The sequence below is a fragment of the Ailuropoda melanoleuca genome, chromosome 13, assembly GCF_002007445.2.
Source record: "Ailuropoda melanoleuca isolate Jingjing chromosome 13, ASM200744v2, whole genome shotgun sequence".
Taxonomy (NCBI): domain Eukaryota; kingdom Metazoa; phylum Chordata; class Mammalia; order Carnivora; family Ursidae; genus Ailuropoda; species Ailuropoda melanoleuca.
Window position 1 is genome coordinate 44749839 of NC_048230.1, and position 12033 is coordinate 44761871.

The 12033-nt window shown below is 66.4% G+C and overlaps 1 protein-coding gene across 1 annotated transcript in view; it reads right to left on the reverse strand.

Annotated features, from left to right (window-relative positions):
• Positions 1 to 9886, reverse strand: part of FASN (fatty acid synthase) — a 16091-nt gene extending 6205 nt beyond the window's left edge. Inside the window, 22 exon segments of the mRNA XM_034641553.1 lie at positions 78 to 425; positions 678 to 982; positions 1621 to 1824; positions 1903 to 2082; positions 2341 to 2529; positions 2648 to 2728; positions 2811 to 3002; positions 3092 to 3267; positions 3569 to 3684; positions 3833 to 4036; positions 4120 to 4254; positions 4362 to 4456; positions 5043 to 5232; positions 5333 to 5520; positions 5624 to 6095; positions 6607 to 6741; positions 6820 to 6935; positions 7024 to 7146; positions 7253 to 7453; positions 7569 to 7742; positions 8868 to 9020; positions 9753 to 9886. Coding sequence (XP_034497444.1) covers positions 78 to 425; positions 678 to 982; positions 1621 to 1824; positions 1903 to 2082; positions 2341 to 2529; positions 2648 to 2728; positions 2811 to 3002; positions 3092 to 3267; positions 3569 to 3684; positions 3833 to 4036; positions 4120 to 4254; positions 4362 to 4456; positions 5043 to 5232; positions 5333 to 5520; positions 5624 to 6095; positions 6607 to 6741; positions 6820 to 6935; positions 7024 to 7146; positions 7253 to 7453; positions 7569 to 7742; positions 8868 to 9020; positions 9753 to 9879 — 4104 coding nt within the window. The 5' untranslated portion in view covers positions 9880 to 9886.
• Between the last annotated feature and the right edge of the window lie 2147 nt (positions 9887 to 12033).

The following is a 12033-nucleotide window of genomic DNA, read 5'->3' on the forward strand; positions in this document are numbered from 1 at the left end:
TTTTTTTTTTTTTTTTTTTTTTTTTTTTTTTTTTTTTTTTTTTTTTTTTTTTTTTTTTTTTTTTTTTTTTTTTTTTTTAGGAAGGCCACCGTCTCTCCCAGGGGGTGTCCTCGGAGCAGGACGTGCAGCAGCAGGAAGCCGCCCTCCTTGAGAGCGGCCGCCATGTTGCCGAGGGCCGCGGCTGGGTCACGGAGCGGGGCCACGGCACAGTTGCACACCAGCAGGTCGGCCGCGCCCAGGCTGCTGGGGGCGGGGTCTGCAGGGTCCCACTGGCCCTGTGCTATGCCGTGTTCCTGTAGCTTGGCCTGGGCGGCCTCCAGCGCCTGCGGGTGGCGGTCCGTGGCCGTGTAGTCCAGCTGCAGCATGGGCTGTGTGTTGAGCAGCGCCGGAACGCGGGAATACAGGCGGCCATCGCCAGCCAGCACCTGGAGGCGGGAGAGCTTCCTGGACCAGCTGCCCCCCAGGCAGGCATCCCGATCCCAGCTGGCGGACACCTGCCAGAAAGGCCCGCCCGCCCACCCTGCTGAGGAGACCGCCAGCTAGTGTCCTCCCCGCCGCGCCCACCGTCGAGCAGGGCGCAACGGTCAACGACACGAGGGCAGGCTCGGCACAGCTGCTGACCCGGCCCCGGCGTTCCTTACGTCCGAGCCTGCCTGGATCTGGGTGCACACACCCACCTCCACGATGTGCATCCTGGGGCTGGTCAGGTTCTCCACGGCGGTGTCCACGCAGGCCTTGAGTGCCGGGGAATCGAGCAGGCCGCTGAGCAGAGGGTCGTCGTGCAGCAGGGGCCTCTCCTGGGCCAGCAGCTGGTCCAGCTCCAGCTGCAGGCTTCCGTTGAGCTGGAGCTGGCAGGCGGCTGCCAATAGCTGAGGCAGGCCTTGCTGTGGGGGCTCCCGGGGGACCTGGGCCCCATCCAGCCCAGGTACCACCATCTTCAGCCCCTGCTGGGCCACCTTGGTCTGCAGTGCCTGTGCCAGCCCTGGGGAGGGGAGAGATGGGCACTAGGGAGGAGTCTCGCCTGGGCCAATGCGCCCTAAGCCCCCCATACAGCAGTGTCTGCTGAGAGCAGGGGTCTGTCAGCAACCGGGACCCACGTGACCCTGTCCTCCCAGGGCCCACTGCCTGGTCTTGCCCCTGGATAAGCAAACAGATGGGAGGGACATAGCGGGCAGGCCGGTGCTCTAGGACTAGGAACTAGCCCACCAGGTGGGTGTCATCAAGGCGTGAGCTCCACAGAGAGCAGGCTGCCTGTGGAGCGCTGGGCTCAGTGCTGCACTCCAGTCCCCCGCTGACCATCCCCCACCCATCAGCGTGGGTGTAAGCCCTCATGGGGCGGGGGAAGGGAGGGGGTGCAGTCTGCTGGGCCAGGTCCCCGTGGCATCACACCCAAGTGGCCGGCCAGGGATGCAGCTAAGAGGACCAAATCTATCCCTGTACCCTAGGCTGCCGCTGAAGACCGGGAGCCTCTCCAGGAGACAAGTCTTGGCTTCCTGTGAAGCGAGAGTTTGTCAGGCTGGAGCGGGTCCCAGGGAGGGGCTGCGTGGGAAGCTGAGAAACTCCCTTTTGCCAGAGGCATCCAACGGAGGCTGGAGCACAGAGGCAGGGACTGGGCCTCACCCCTGCACAGCTGCAGCTCCTCCTGCAAGGCTGCGTTTCCAGCCAGGAGCCCCCCCTCCACATGGGGGGTGAAGCAGAACTTCTCCAGGGTGGGGGCCAGCTGTTCCTGCTGCCGCCTGGGGGCCGTGGAGGCGTGCAGGCCCGAGATGAGGACGCCACCGGCTGCCGTGCTCTTCAGACAGCTGCTCACCACCACGTCAGCCACTGTGGGGGAGAGCTGGGTGAGCGTGGGCCATGGCGGCCCAGGGACGCAAGCGTGGGGGGCCTGGGACACGGGGCTACCTTGCGCCTGGCCCTTGAGCGAGTACACCTTCTGCCGGTGAGTGGCGGGGTCGATGTGGATGGAGGTGATGCGGGTGGGCAGACGCAGGGTGCGCTGGACGACGCCCAGGATGGATATCTGCAGCATGGTGTCCAGGAAGGTCACCCAGTTGTCCTTCCACAACAGCTGGCCTGTGTTGCCTGTGGCAGAGGGGCCGTCAGCGTGGCTGGGCCGGGTGTCTCGCGTGCATGACACCCTCTCCTCTACACGCCTCGACCTGGGAGCCCCCAGTGGCCCCTCACACCCAGTACAGCCCTCCGTCCACAGGATTTGGGTGGTGAGGGAGTCACACGGCACCTGGATGGGATCCTGGGCAGCTGGTCAGGCCCAGTGTGGCCTAAAGGGAGGTGGCCCCAAGGCTCGTTCCCCAAGCATCAAGGGAGGACGTGGCGCCCTACCTTCCAGGTTGGTCTCCAGAATGCCCTGGAAGTACGGGCCATAATCATAGCCACGTAGCCGCAGCTCCTTGTACACGTCCCCCTGGGACAGGCGGAACGTGGCCGTGGGGTCCGTGGGATCTGCGGGGTCCGGGACATCCCGGCTGTCGAAGAGCTTGGGGTCAGGGTCCTCCCACTGGTACACCTTCCCTATGGGTGGGGGACACGAGAGCCTGAGGTGAGTAGAGTGGAGCTGGCAGCCAAGGGTCCACTCAGAAGCCAACCCCCACCAGAGAGCCTGTGGCCTGGCCGGACACCCTCTGCTCACCGCTCACGATCAGGTTGCCATTCTGAGACACCTCAAAGGTGCGGGAAGCCTCCAGGAGCCGAACTTCCAGGGCCACAGTCCCTGTGGACAGCAAGGCCGGACGTGAGCATCAGGGGCGGCGGTCAGCATTCCCACCCTGACCCCGGCAGCTACCCCATCTCACCGGACTTGGGCAAGATGGTGGCCTGGTGCAGCGTCACATCCTCAAACACCACGGGCACGTCTTCCATGTTCTGGCTCAAGGCACGCGCCAGCATCTTCCAGGCCAGGCACAGGTAGCCAGTGGCGGGGAAGAGAATGCGGCCATCGATGCAGTGGTCCACCAGGTAGTGGTCAGGGGACTCGGGGCTGGTGTCTGTGCGGGCTGGACCTTAGTGCCAGTGCCCAGGAGGGGGAAGGCAGGCCCCGCCGGCCCCCCTGCCCCTCCCCGCAGCCCCTGCTCACCGATGTTGTAGATGGTGGCTGCGGAGGAGCCGCTGGAGCCGTTGGGGAAGTCCCCGGCGGCAGGCACGTCCCACACCTGACTGTGGTCCCACTTGATGTGGGGCGAGATGAGAGGAGTCCCCCGGGGCACCGGGAACTCCACGGGTGGAAACAGGCCATTGGGGTTGGCATCGATGCTGGGGGGTGAGGGAAAGGTGTGATGTGCATACCTGGCGCCAGGGGCCTTGCCCGGGACTGTCCTGTCCCACCCACGGCCAACCTCCCACCAGACCCCAGAGAGCATCAGGACGGGGGGGCGGCATAGCAAGGGAGCCTGGGGTGGCCCAGCACCCACCACCCCACTTCTGGGGACGACCTCAAGGCCACTGAGGGGCCCTAGTAACACGCTTTGCTGTCAGGGAGAAGCTCCGTGCGGACACCCCCCCCCCCGGGAACCTGGCCCCCTCCCCAGCGGCCCAGCAGGGGCAGCCGACCCACCCCAGCAGGTGCAGCTTGCCCACGTTCCTGAGGAAGAACTCCAGGTTGTCCCTCTGGTCCCTCTTCATCAGGGGGAGGATGGTGCAGCTGGCCTTGAGGCCTCTCTTCAGGACGGCCTGGTGAGGCAGACGGGCTTGGCCTTCCTCACTGGCTCCCACCTCCCCCCAGGCCCAGACCCTCGGCTTCTCTGGGCCAGTGCACCAAGACCCCCGTCCCTCCCAGAACCGCCAGCCTTCCCCACCCGTGGCCCCAGCTGGCGCGCACCTGCAGCAGGGCGTGGGGGGCTATCTCCAGCACCACGGCGTGCTCAGGCACGTGACACAGCGCCTCCTGGAACAGCACGGGGCTCACGAGGTTGTTGACGCTGTATTCCGCCGAGCACGTGCGGGCCAGGCTGCCCTTCCACTGGGCCTCGGGGATGGAGGTGCTGAGCCAGCGAGCCGAGCGGGGCTTCGGCTCCCGGATCACCTGCGCACGAGCCACGGTCAGCGTGCGGGGCCTCGGCTCCCACTGCCCCGCCTCCGGGAGCCCCCGCGGGGCGGCCAGCCCACCTTCTTGAGCGCCCGCAGCAGCGTGGGTGCGATGGACTCCATGAAGTAAGAGTGGAAGGCCATGCCGCCCGTCCGCACCGCCTTGGCAAACACCCCCTCCTGCTTCAGCTGCTCCATAAACGCGGCCATCTCAGCCTACGGACACGGGTGTTGGGGCTGGGCGAGTGCTTGGCTCCCCACGCAGAGCTCCCCCTGGGGACGGGGAAGGGACTTGGGGACAAGCCTTGCCTCCCAGGGCCCACCTGCGGTCCTGAGATGGTCACTGTGTCCTCGGAGTTGTGGCATGCGGGCACAATGCCAGGGGGACAGCGCTGTTTACACTCCTCCCAGGACAAGCCTGTGGGCAGGGACGGCCTCAGGGGGCGGGCTGCGGGGAGCCAGGGCCCCCACCCCAGGGGAAGGCGCTGCCCAGGGCAGGCCCTAATGACGGGGTGCGGTAATGACAGCCGCGGAGCGGGGCCTTTATGGGGCACTTTCGCTCCTGCTGCGTTTGATCTCGAGGCAAGGTGTCCTCCCTGTTGTCCCACAGGCGGGGAGCTGAGCCCTGGACACCCGACAGGCCACTGAGGGCCTCAGCCCCTCCCCTGCCAGCCCCTCAGGGTGGTGGCTCCCAGAGGTGTCCCTCCTGCCCAGCCCTGCTTGCCCAAGGCACAAGCAGGTGCCAGCGGAAGGGACCCACAGCAAGTTACCGATGCCGACTTTATCAAAAGCACTCTGGCTTCTTGCGTAGAGGTGGGGGGGGAGCTGTCGTCCCCACGTGGCTTCAGCCCAGCTTGCGGCAAGGGCAGCAGTGCGTGCTGACGCCCGCCGGCGAGCGTGCTAGGCACCGTGTGACCATAAGGAACGCCAGGGACGACACCCCCACCCCGGAGATCTCGAGGCCAGCGGGAGAAGCGGGATGGGGGAGCACAGGGAACACCCACCCACGGCCGCCATGGCCCCTGGTGGGATGTTGGCCTCCTTGATGCACTGGCCCCTCCAGTAGGCAGTGAGGACAGCCTCCTCCTGAGAAAAGCAGCCGTCTGCGTAGCCGCAGGCCACCTCCCCCAGGGAGTGCCCGATGATGCCGTCGGGCCGCAGGTCCATGGAGGTCAGCAGGTCTATGAGGGCAATCTTGGGGGGAGGGGAACGTGACACGTCACGCCGGTCTGGCCCCCCGCACTGTCACAGCAGCCCCGTCCTGCCCACTGGCCCCCAGACCCCAAGGGCGCACCTGGATGGCGGTGAGGCACACGAAGGAGTGGACGAGGTCGTCGAAGGTGGCCTCGTCTTCGCTCAGGAGCAGCTTGGATACCTGCAGACCCAACGGCTTCACGGCCTCGTCGGAGCGCAGGATGGAGTCTCGGAAGCTGTCCAGGCGCATGAGGCTCGACCCCATCCCGCGCCACTGTGCGCCCATCCCTGTCCCAAGGAGAGGTGTCAGGGGTGGTGGCCGCCAGCCCCAGCCACCCGCTCCAGCCACCTGCTTGCCCTCCAGGGAGGGCCCAGGGAGCAGCGCGCTCACCGGAGCAGATGAACCAGAGTGGACGCTGTCCGGTGGGCGGCTGCTGAGCGTCCCGCAGCTCCAGACTGCTGTCCTCGGCTCCCAGCACCGTGTAGCCCCGGAACGGCATGGCGCTAGGGGGGCTGGCCGCAATGTCATTGAGCATGCTCAGGAAGGCCGCGTCCTGGCCGTGCTGGTGGCCCTGTTCCAGCAGGCACCGCACGGCCTCTGGGGTGCGCCCGCTGGCCCGCAGCAGACGGGGCAGGGTGACGTGCGGGGTGGATGGTGAGGGTGGCTGCAAATTGGGCCTGAGGATGACGTGCACATTGGAGCCACCGAAGCCAAAGGAATTGATACCCACGTTGCCTCCACGGACGGGCAGGGGCCGGTCCACCACCTGCAGCCGCCCTTCCCGAAGGGCAGGGATCTCAGGGTTTGGGCTGCAGAAGTGTAGGTTGGGGGCCCAGACCCCGTTTTCCAGGGACAGCAGCACCTGCGGGTGGCTCACAGTTGGTAGGGCAGCTGGCCCCAGATTCCCTGCATTGCTGCGTGGGGTCGGGCCTACCTGTCCCCCAACCTTACCCCTCCACAGTGCAGGGACCCAATGATCTCACCACAAGCCCTTTCCCCTCTCTGGGCTTCATGCCCCCACCTGGGGCCCTAAGGCGCCCCCCAGATGGATGGGCTGTGGGCCTGGACACAGAGGCCCCCTCAGCCAGGGCTCCCTCCAGGTCCCAGTTCTTGCAGGAACCGTAAGCAGGTTACTACGTCAGCCCGAAGGAGCTTAGAGCACCAGGAAGACCCCGCCGCACCCAGAAGCTGCCAGTGCGTGGTCTCCCCACCGGCCACCCAGCCCCCTCCTCTGGCTGAGTGTCTGACCCACAGGGAGCAAAGGTAGACACTGGTCATAGGCTTGTGCCCTGCTGTCCGGTCCTCAGTGGCTGGCACCCTGTGCAACCCTCCCTTTCCGGGCAGGCAGGACGGCTCCGGACCTGCCCACCTACCTTGGCCAGCGCTGCGAGCCCCGAGACGGGCTCTGGGTGCCCCATGTTCGACTTCGTGGACCCGATCAGCAAGGGGTCCTGGCGGGTGGTGCAAAGGGCTCGGTCAATGCCGTTCAGCTCCTGGGGATCGCCCACCTGTGCAGGACAAGAGAATCAGGACCCTGCCCCGGTGCCTCTCAGGCGTGGGGCGTGGGGCGTGGGTGGGGCTCTCACCTTGGTGCCTGTGCCGTGGGCTTCGATATACTCGAGGGACCCTGGGTCCAGCCCAGCTGGCTCGTACAGGGAGCGCATGAGCTGCTCCTGTGCCTCCCCGGAGGGGAAGGTCACACCTGTGGGAGGAGCCAGGCCTCAGCCCCCAACTGATGACCGCCCGTCGCAGCCCGGCCCGGGCCCCTCCAGCCCGCGGCCGGCACCCACCTTGCTCCTTGCAGCCATCGGTGTTGATGCCAGCGTTCAGGATGGTGGCATACACGCGCCGGGCCAGGGACTTCTTGGTCAGCAGCATGACCACCACGGCCTCCGAGCGGCAGTAACCGTTCCCTGCGTGCAGGGGGCACCTCAGGCCCAGGGGCTCTGCTGATCCAAGCCCCTGGGGCCAGGAGCTCCAGCGCCACCCCCCCGACCCCCCTGCCCGCTGCTGGCTCACCAGATTCATCGAAGGACTTGCAGCTGCCCTCGGGGCTCAGCATGCCCAGTTTCATAAACTGCACGGAGGTGTTGGGTTTCAGCAGGGTGTTGATGCCGCCCACGATGGCCCAGGGGCACTCCCCGCGGCGGATTGCCTGGTAGGCGCTCTGCAGAGCCACCAGGCTGGAGGAGCAGGCCGTGTCCAGAGCGATGCTGGGCCCTGGAGCAAGAGCACAGCATGGGTGCCCTCCCCGGGAGCCCGCGACACAGACACCTTGCCCCGGCCAGCCTTCCCGGGGGAACCAGACGCCCAGAGGGCCTGGCTGCGTACCCACCTTTAAAATCAAAGGAGAAGGAAATACGGTTGGCCATCATGGCACGCTGGCAGCCCACCATGCTGTAGCCCAAGAGAGTCTCTGGGTCTCGACTAAGGGCTTCTGAGGCCTCAGAGCCGCTCACACCCACCCAGACACCGGTGTGTGTCCCTCGGAGTGATGCTGGGTTGATGCCTGCAAGAAGCAACCGTGAGACCTGGCAGCCGGGCCTGCTGCCCAGCTCTGGGGTAAGTCCTCCCCTCTCAGCCTGACTCTGGAAGGGCCCGAGCAGGGCAGCCAGCCCAGGTAGGGCTGAGGACAGATAACTGGGTCACAAGGAACCCGGGGCCCAGGAGACAGGTGGGGCTCCAGGCTCTGGGTCAGGCAGAGGCCAGAGAAAGCTGGAGGTGAGGACAGAAGGCAGCATTGTCCCCGGATACGCCGCTGGCCCCTGGTGTCACCAGTAGGGTCTGGCAAGCCCCAGTGACCAACGAGCACCCAAGCACCAAGGGCAGCCTACCCTAGGACAGCCTAAGATAAGGAAACAGAGGGAGACAAAAGCTGAGTGTCCAGACCGGGAAAGGAGGGAGGGATCCTGGCCAGCCCCGGGGAGCAGCGTCCAAGGTCTCTGCCGGCCCTTCACTCCAGGGCACTGTGTGCCTGAGACACTGTTCAGTGCAGGCCCCAGGCGCTGGCTAGCTGTGGAGCAAGAGAGCTGGAAGGCCCGGACTGCCTGCCTGCCTGCGGCGTGACCAGTTGGCCGCCAGGGTCCCCCAGGGCCGGGCTCCCCGTCACCCACCTGCCGAGGCACCACACCCACATGGCAAGACTTCTAAGCCCCTGGGGCATAGAGCGGTCTGCCCCACGGCAAGGCACAGCTGTCTCCAGTCACTTGTACAGGGCCAGACACAGCCCAGAAGAGGGGAGAGTGGAGAGCACTAGTCCTGGGAGCCGGTCCCCCTCTCCTGCTCTGCCTGGCACTCCACCCTTGCTCCAAGACCAGCTGTACTTTGGGGAGGGAGGAAACTGGGGCGTCAGGGCATGCCAGGGACACCTGTGTGTGCAGTTGTGAAACCCTGACCTGCTCCCGGGCCCACGCCTCCCACACCTCCGCGAGCCCATGGGCCCTGGACCAGGGCCCAGGAGAGACAGCCACAGAGCCTTGCGTTGCCTCCTTCGTAATTTTTGTGTCTTCAGACTTATGCTTTTAGAAGTGAGAAGCGGCAATGTTGTCATGATTTCTGGGGAGGTGGGAACCTCAGGGACGGGCCCCCAGCCCCAAGGCGGCCATAGTCGGCCAGCAGCCTCATGAGCACCCACCTCCGTCCAAGATGGCCTCGTAGGTGACCTCCAGCAGCAAGCGCAGCTGGGGGTCCATGGTGTGAGCCTGCTTTGGGTGGACCCCGAAGAAGGACGCGTCGAACTTGGTTAGGTCCTTCAGCTTGCCGGACCGCCTGGGCAGGCCGTAGAGTCCTGCAGACATAGGCAAGGGGAGGGCTGTGGGCCCCGAGTGACCGGCGGCAAAGTCCCTGCTGGGATGGGGAGCCACGGGCTGTCCAGGAGGACGGGGCAGGGGCCGGCGCTGCCGGGTCTGGGGTACCACTTGGGCGACACCAGCCCCGCTTCTGAGAAGGGACCCCCCTGGGCAGCCGTGTGGGAGGTGGCCCGGGAGCAGAGCACAGCGGGGACAGTGCCTCTTCCTCCTGCCCCCCGCCGCCCTAGCCGGAGAGCCTCGCCTGCGCTAACGCTGCCGGCTGCTGAGGCCGGCCAGACCCCGCCAGGCTGACTCACACCCCGCAGATCAGGTAGAGCCGCTCTGCGGAAGAGCCGACTGGGCGGGAGGGAGTCAGACCAGCTCCCGAGAGAGCCTGGCCGCTTATCTGGCAGTAGCCGGCTGGGCTCTGCGGGACAGGCCGGCGGGTGGTGGGGCCAGGGGTGCCTGCCCACCTGGACTCACCGGGATCCGCTCCGCCAGCAGATCACCTAGTTCGGCCGTAACACGGGCAGACGCGCGCCTGGGGTTGGCCCTCAGCCTCCCGCGGGCCCTCAGTCCCCAGCCTCGCCTTGACGACCAGTGGCTCTGCCGTTGGGACTGGGGCTCGGGCTGGAGCTGGTCTGCCCTGGGCAGCCAGGAGGCCGCATCCAGAGCAAGAACAGGAGACGGCCGCCCTGTGCGGGAGGGGAGCGCGAGGGCCACCCACTCACCTGCCTTCCACCTCCGGTCGTCGTCTGTCACCATGTCTACACCGCCGATGAGGTTGGCCCAGAACTCCTGCATATTGTCCGACTCGGGCAGCTTCCCGGACATGCCAGCAATCACCACCTCCTCCATGGCTGGTCTGCGCAGGGAGGGCAGTGTGGGGGCCTGATGCTGTAGGCGCTGGTGGCCACACCACCAGCGTGCAGCCTCCCACCCTCTCCCCGGGCTTCCTGACCCCACAGCACCACCTATGGGTTTGCGAGCAGTGAGACCAAGATCTAGCTGGCCGGCCCAGACAGGAGCCCAGGGTGTATGGGGTGGGGGTCCGTGCTGGTCCAGCCGGGCCTTGTCACTGGGAGGGCCGGGGCCTCTGGCCTTTGGCACTGACCTGTCACATGTGGGGCCCCGGCCTAGGTGACCACACCATGGCCCTGCTGCCCTGTGTCTGCCCCCTAAGTCGGTGGGCTAGGCAACCTGCTGTGGGGAGAGGGCCTCACGGAGGGTGGCAGGCCAGGCCACCCCAGAAGGGCCGAACCCTTCCCGGGACAGGGACACTCGGCCATCAGTCTGTGAAGAGCTGACCCAGGGAATCAAGCAAGCAAAAAAAAAAAAAAAAAAAAGGGGCCAAAGTTTGGGGGGAAAAAATGAGAGGGGGGGGAACTCCGGCCCACACTGACCAGAGGGCCCTGCACCCCACATCCCAGCTGTTTTCCATGCTGGGGACAGGGGCCCAGGGCCACTCAGGGCAGCCCATGAACTGCCAGGGCTTGGGAGGGACATGGTGGGGGTCCCAAGTGCAAAGCCCCTGCAGGGTTCTGGGGAAAAGATGGCCCCCACCCCACGGTGGACCCAGCCCTCCAGTCTGACCATCCAAGCAGGGTCCAACCTGGAGAACCATTCTTGGTTAGGGGCCAGGCAAGTGCAGCCCACCTCCGGACACCTGTACAGGTGAGGTCTCAGAACTCTACCTGCCCACCTCTGCACAGCCTGCCTGACCACCCAGACCCAGGGCCCCCCTGCAGAGAAAGCCCCGGCCCCCCTGAGGAAGGGCGCTCCTGGGCAGGCCCTGGAGGGGGCAAGGCCACGGTTGGTCTGGCAACTTCCGCCAAGGCCCCAGGCCTCGTGGCGCTCAGGACCGGTGGACGCGCCACCCTCCGGCCGTCCGGGTCTCTCCGAGCAAGGGCGCCCGAGCAGAGAGCCGCGTCTTCCTTGCGTGGCCCGGCGTGCCTGAGTCCCTGCCGCGAGGGAGCCCCCACCCCCAGCGCTGAATAAAGAGCCCTCTGGCGGCCCAAGAGGCACCAGCTCGGGGGCGGCTGCTGCCTCCAGAGAGCGCCCGCTGTTCTCCCCTACTTGCTATTCACGCCGAGTCCGGTGCGGCCCGGGCNAAAAAAAAAAAAAAAAAAAAAAAAAAAAAAAAGGTGCCAAAGTTTGAGGGGAAAAAATGAGAGTGGGGGGAACTCCGGCCCACACTGACCAGAGGGCCCTGCACCCCACATCCCAGCTTGTTTTCCATGCTGGGGACAGGGGCCCAGGGCCACTCAGGGCAGCCCATGAACTGCCAGGGCTTGGGAGGGACATGGTGGGGGTCCCAAGTGCAAAGCCCCTGCAGGGTTCTGGGGAAAAGATGGCCCCCACCCCACGGTGGACCCAGCCCTCCAGTCTGACCATCCAAGCAGGGTCCAACCTGGAGAACCATTCTTGGTTAGGGGCCAGGCAAGTGCAGCCCACCTCCGGACACCTGTACAGGTGAGGTCTCAGAACTCTACCTGCCCACCTCTGCACAGCCTGCCTGACCACCCAGACCCAGGGCCCCCCTGCAGAGAAAGCCCCGGCCCCCCTGAGGAAGGGCGCTCCTGGGCAGGCCCTGGAGGGGGCAAGGCCACGGTTGGTCTGGCAACTTCCGCCAAGGCCCCAGGCCTCGTGGCGCTCAGGACCGGTGGACGCGCCACCCTCCGGCCGTCCGGGTCTCTCCGAGCAAGGGCGCCCGAGCAGAGAGCCGCGTCTTCCTTGCGTGGCCCGGCGTGCCTGAGTCCCTGCCGCGAGGGAGCCCCCACCCCCAGCGCTGAATAAAGAGCCCTCTGGCGGCCCAAGAGGCACCAGCTCGGGGGCGGCTGCTGCCTCCAGAGAGCGCCCGCTGTTCTCCCCTACTTGCTATTCACGCCGAGTCCGGTGCGGCCCGGGCAGGGGCTGGAGACCCCGCGGCGCCGGCCTCGCCCCGCCGCCCGCCCTCCAGAGCTTCGGGGCTCCGCGCGGCGCCCACGTGACCGGAGCCGGTTTTCCCCCCCC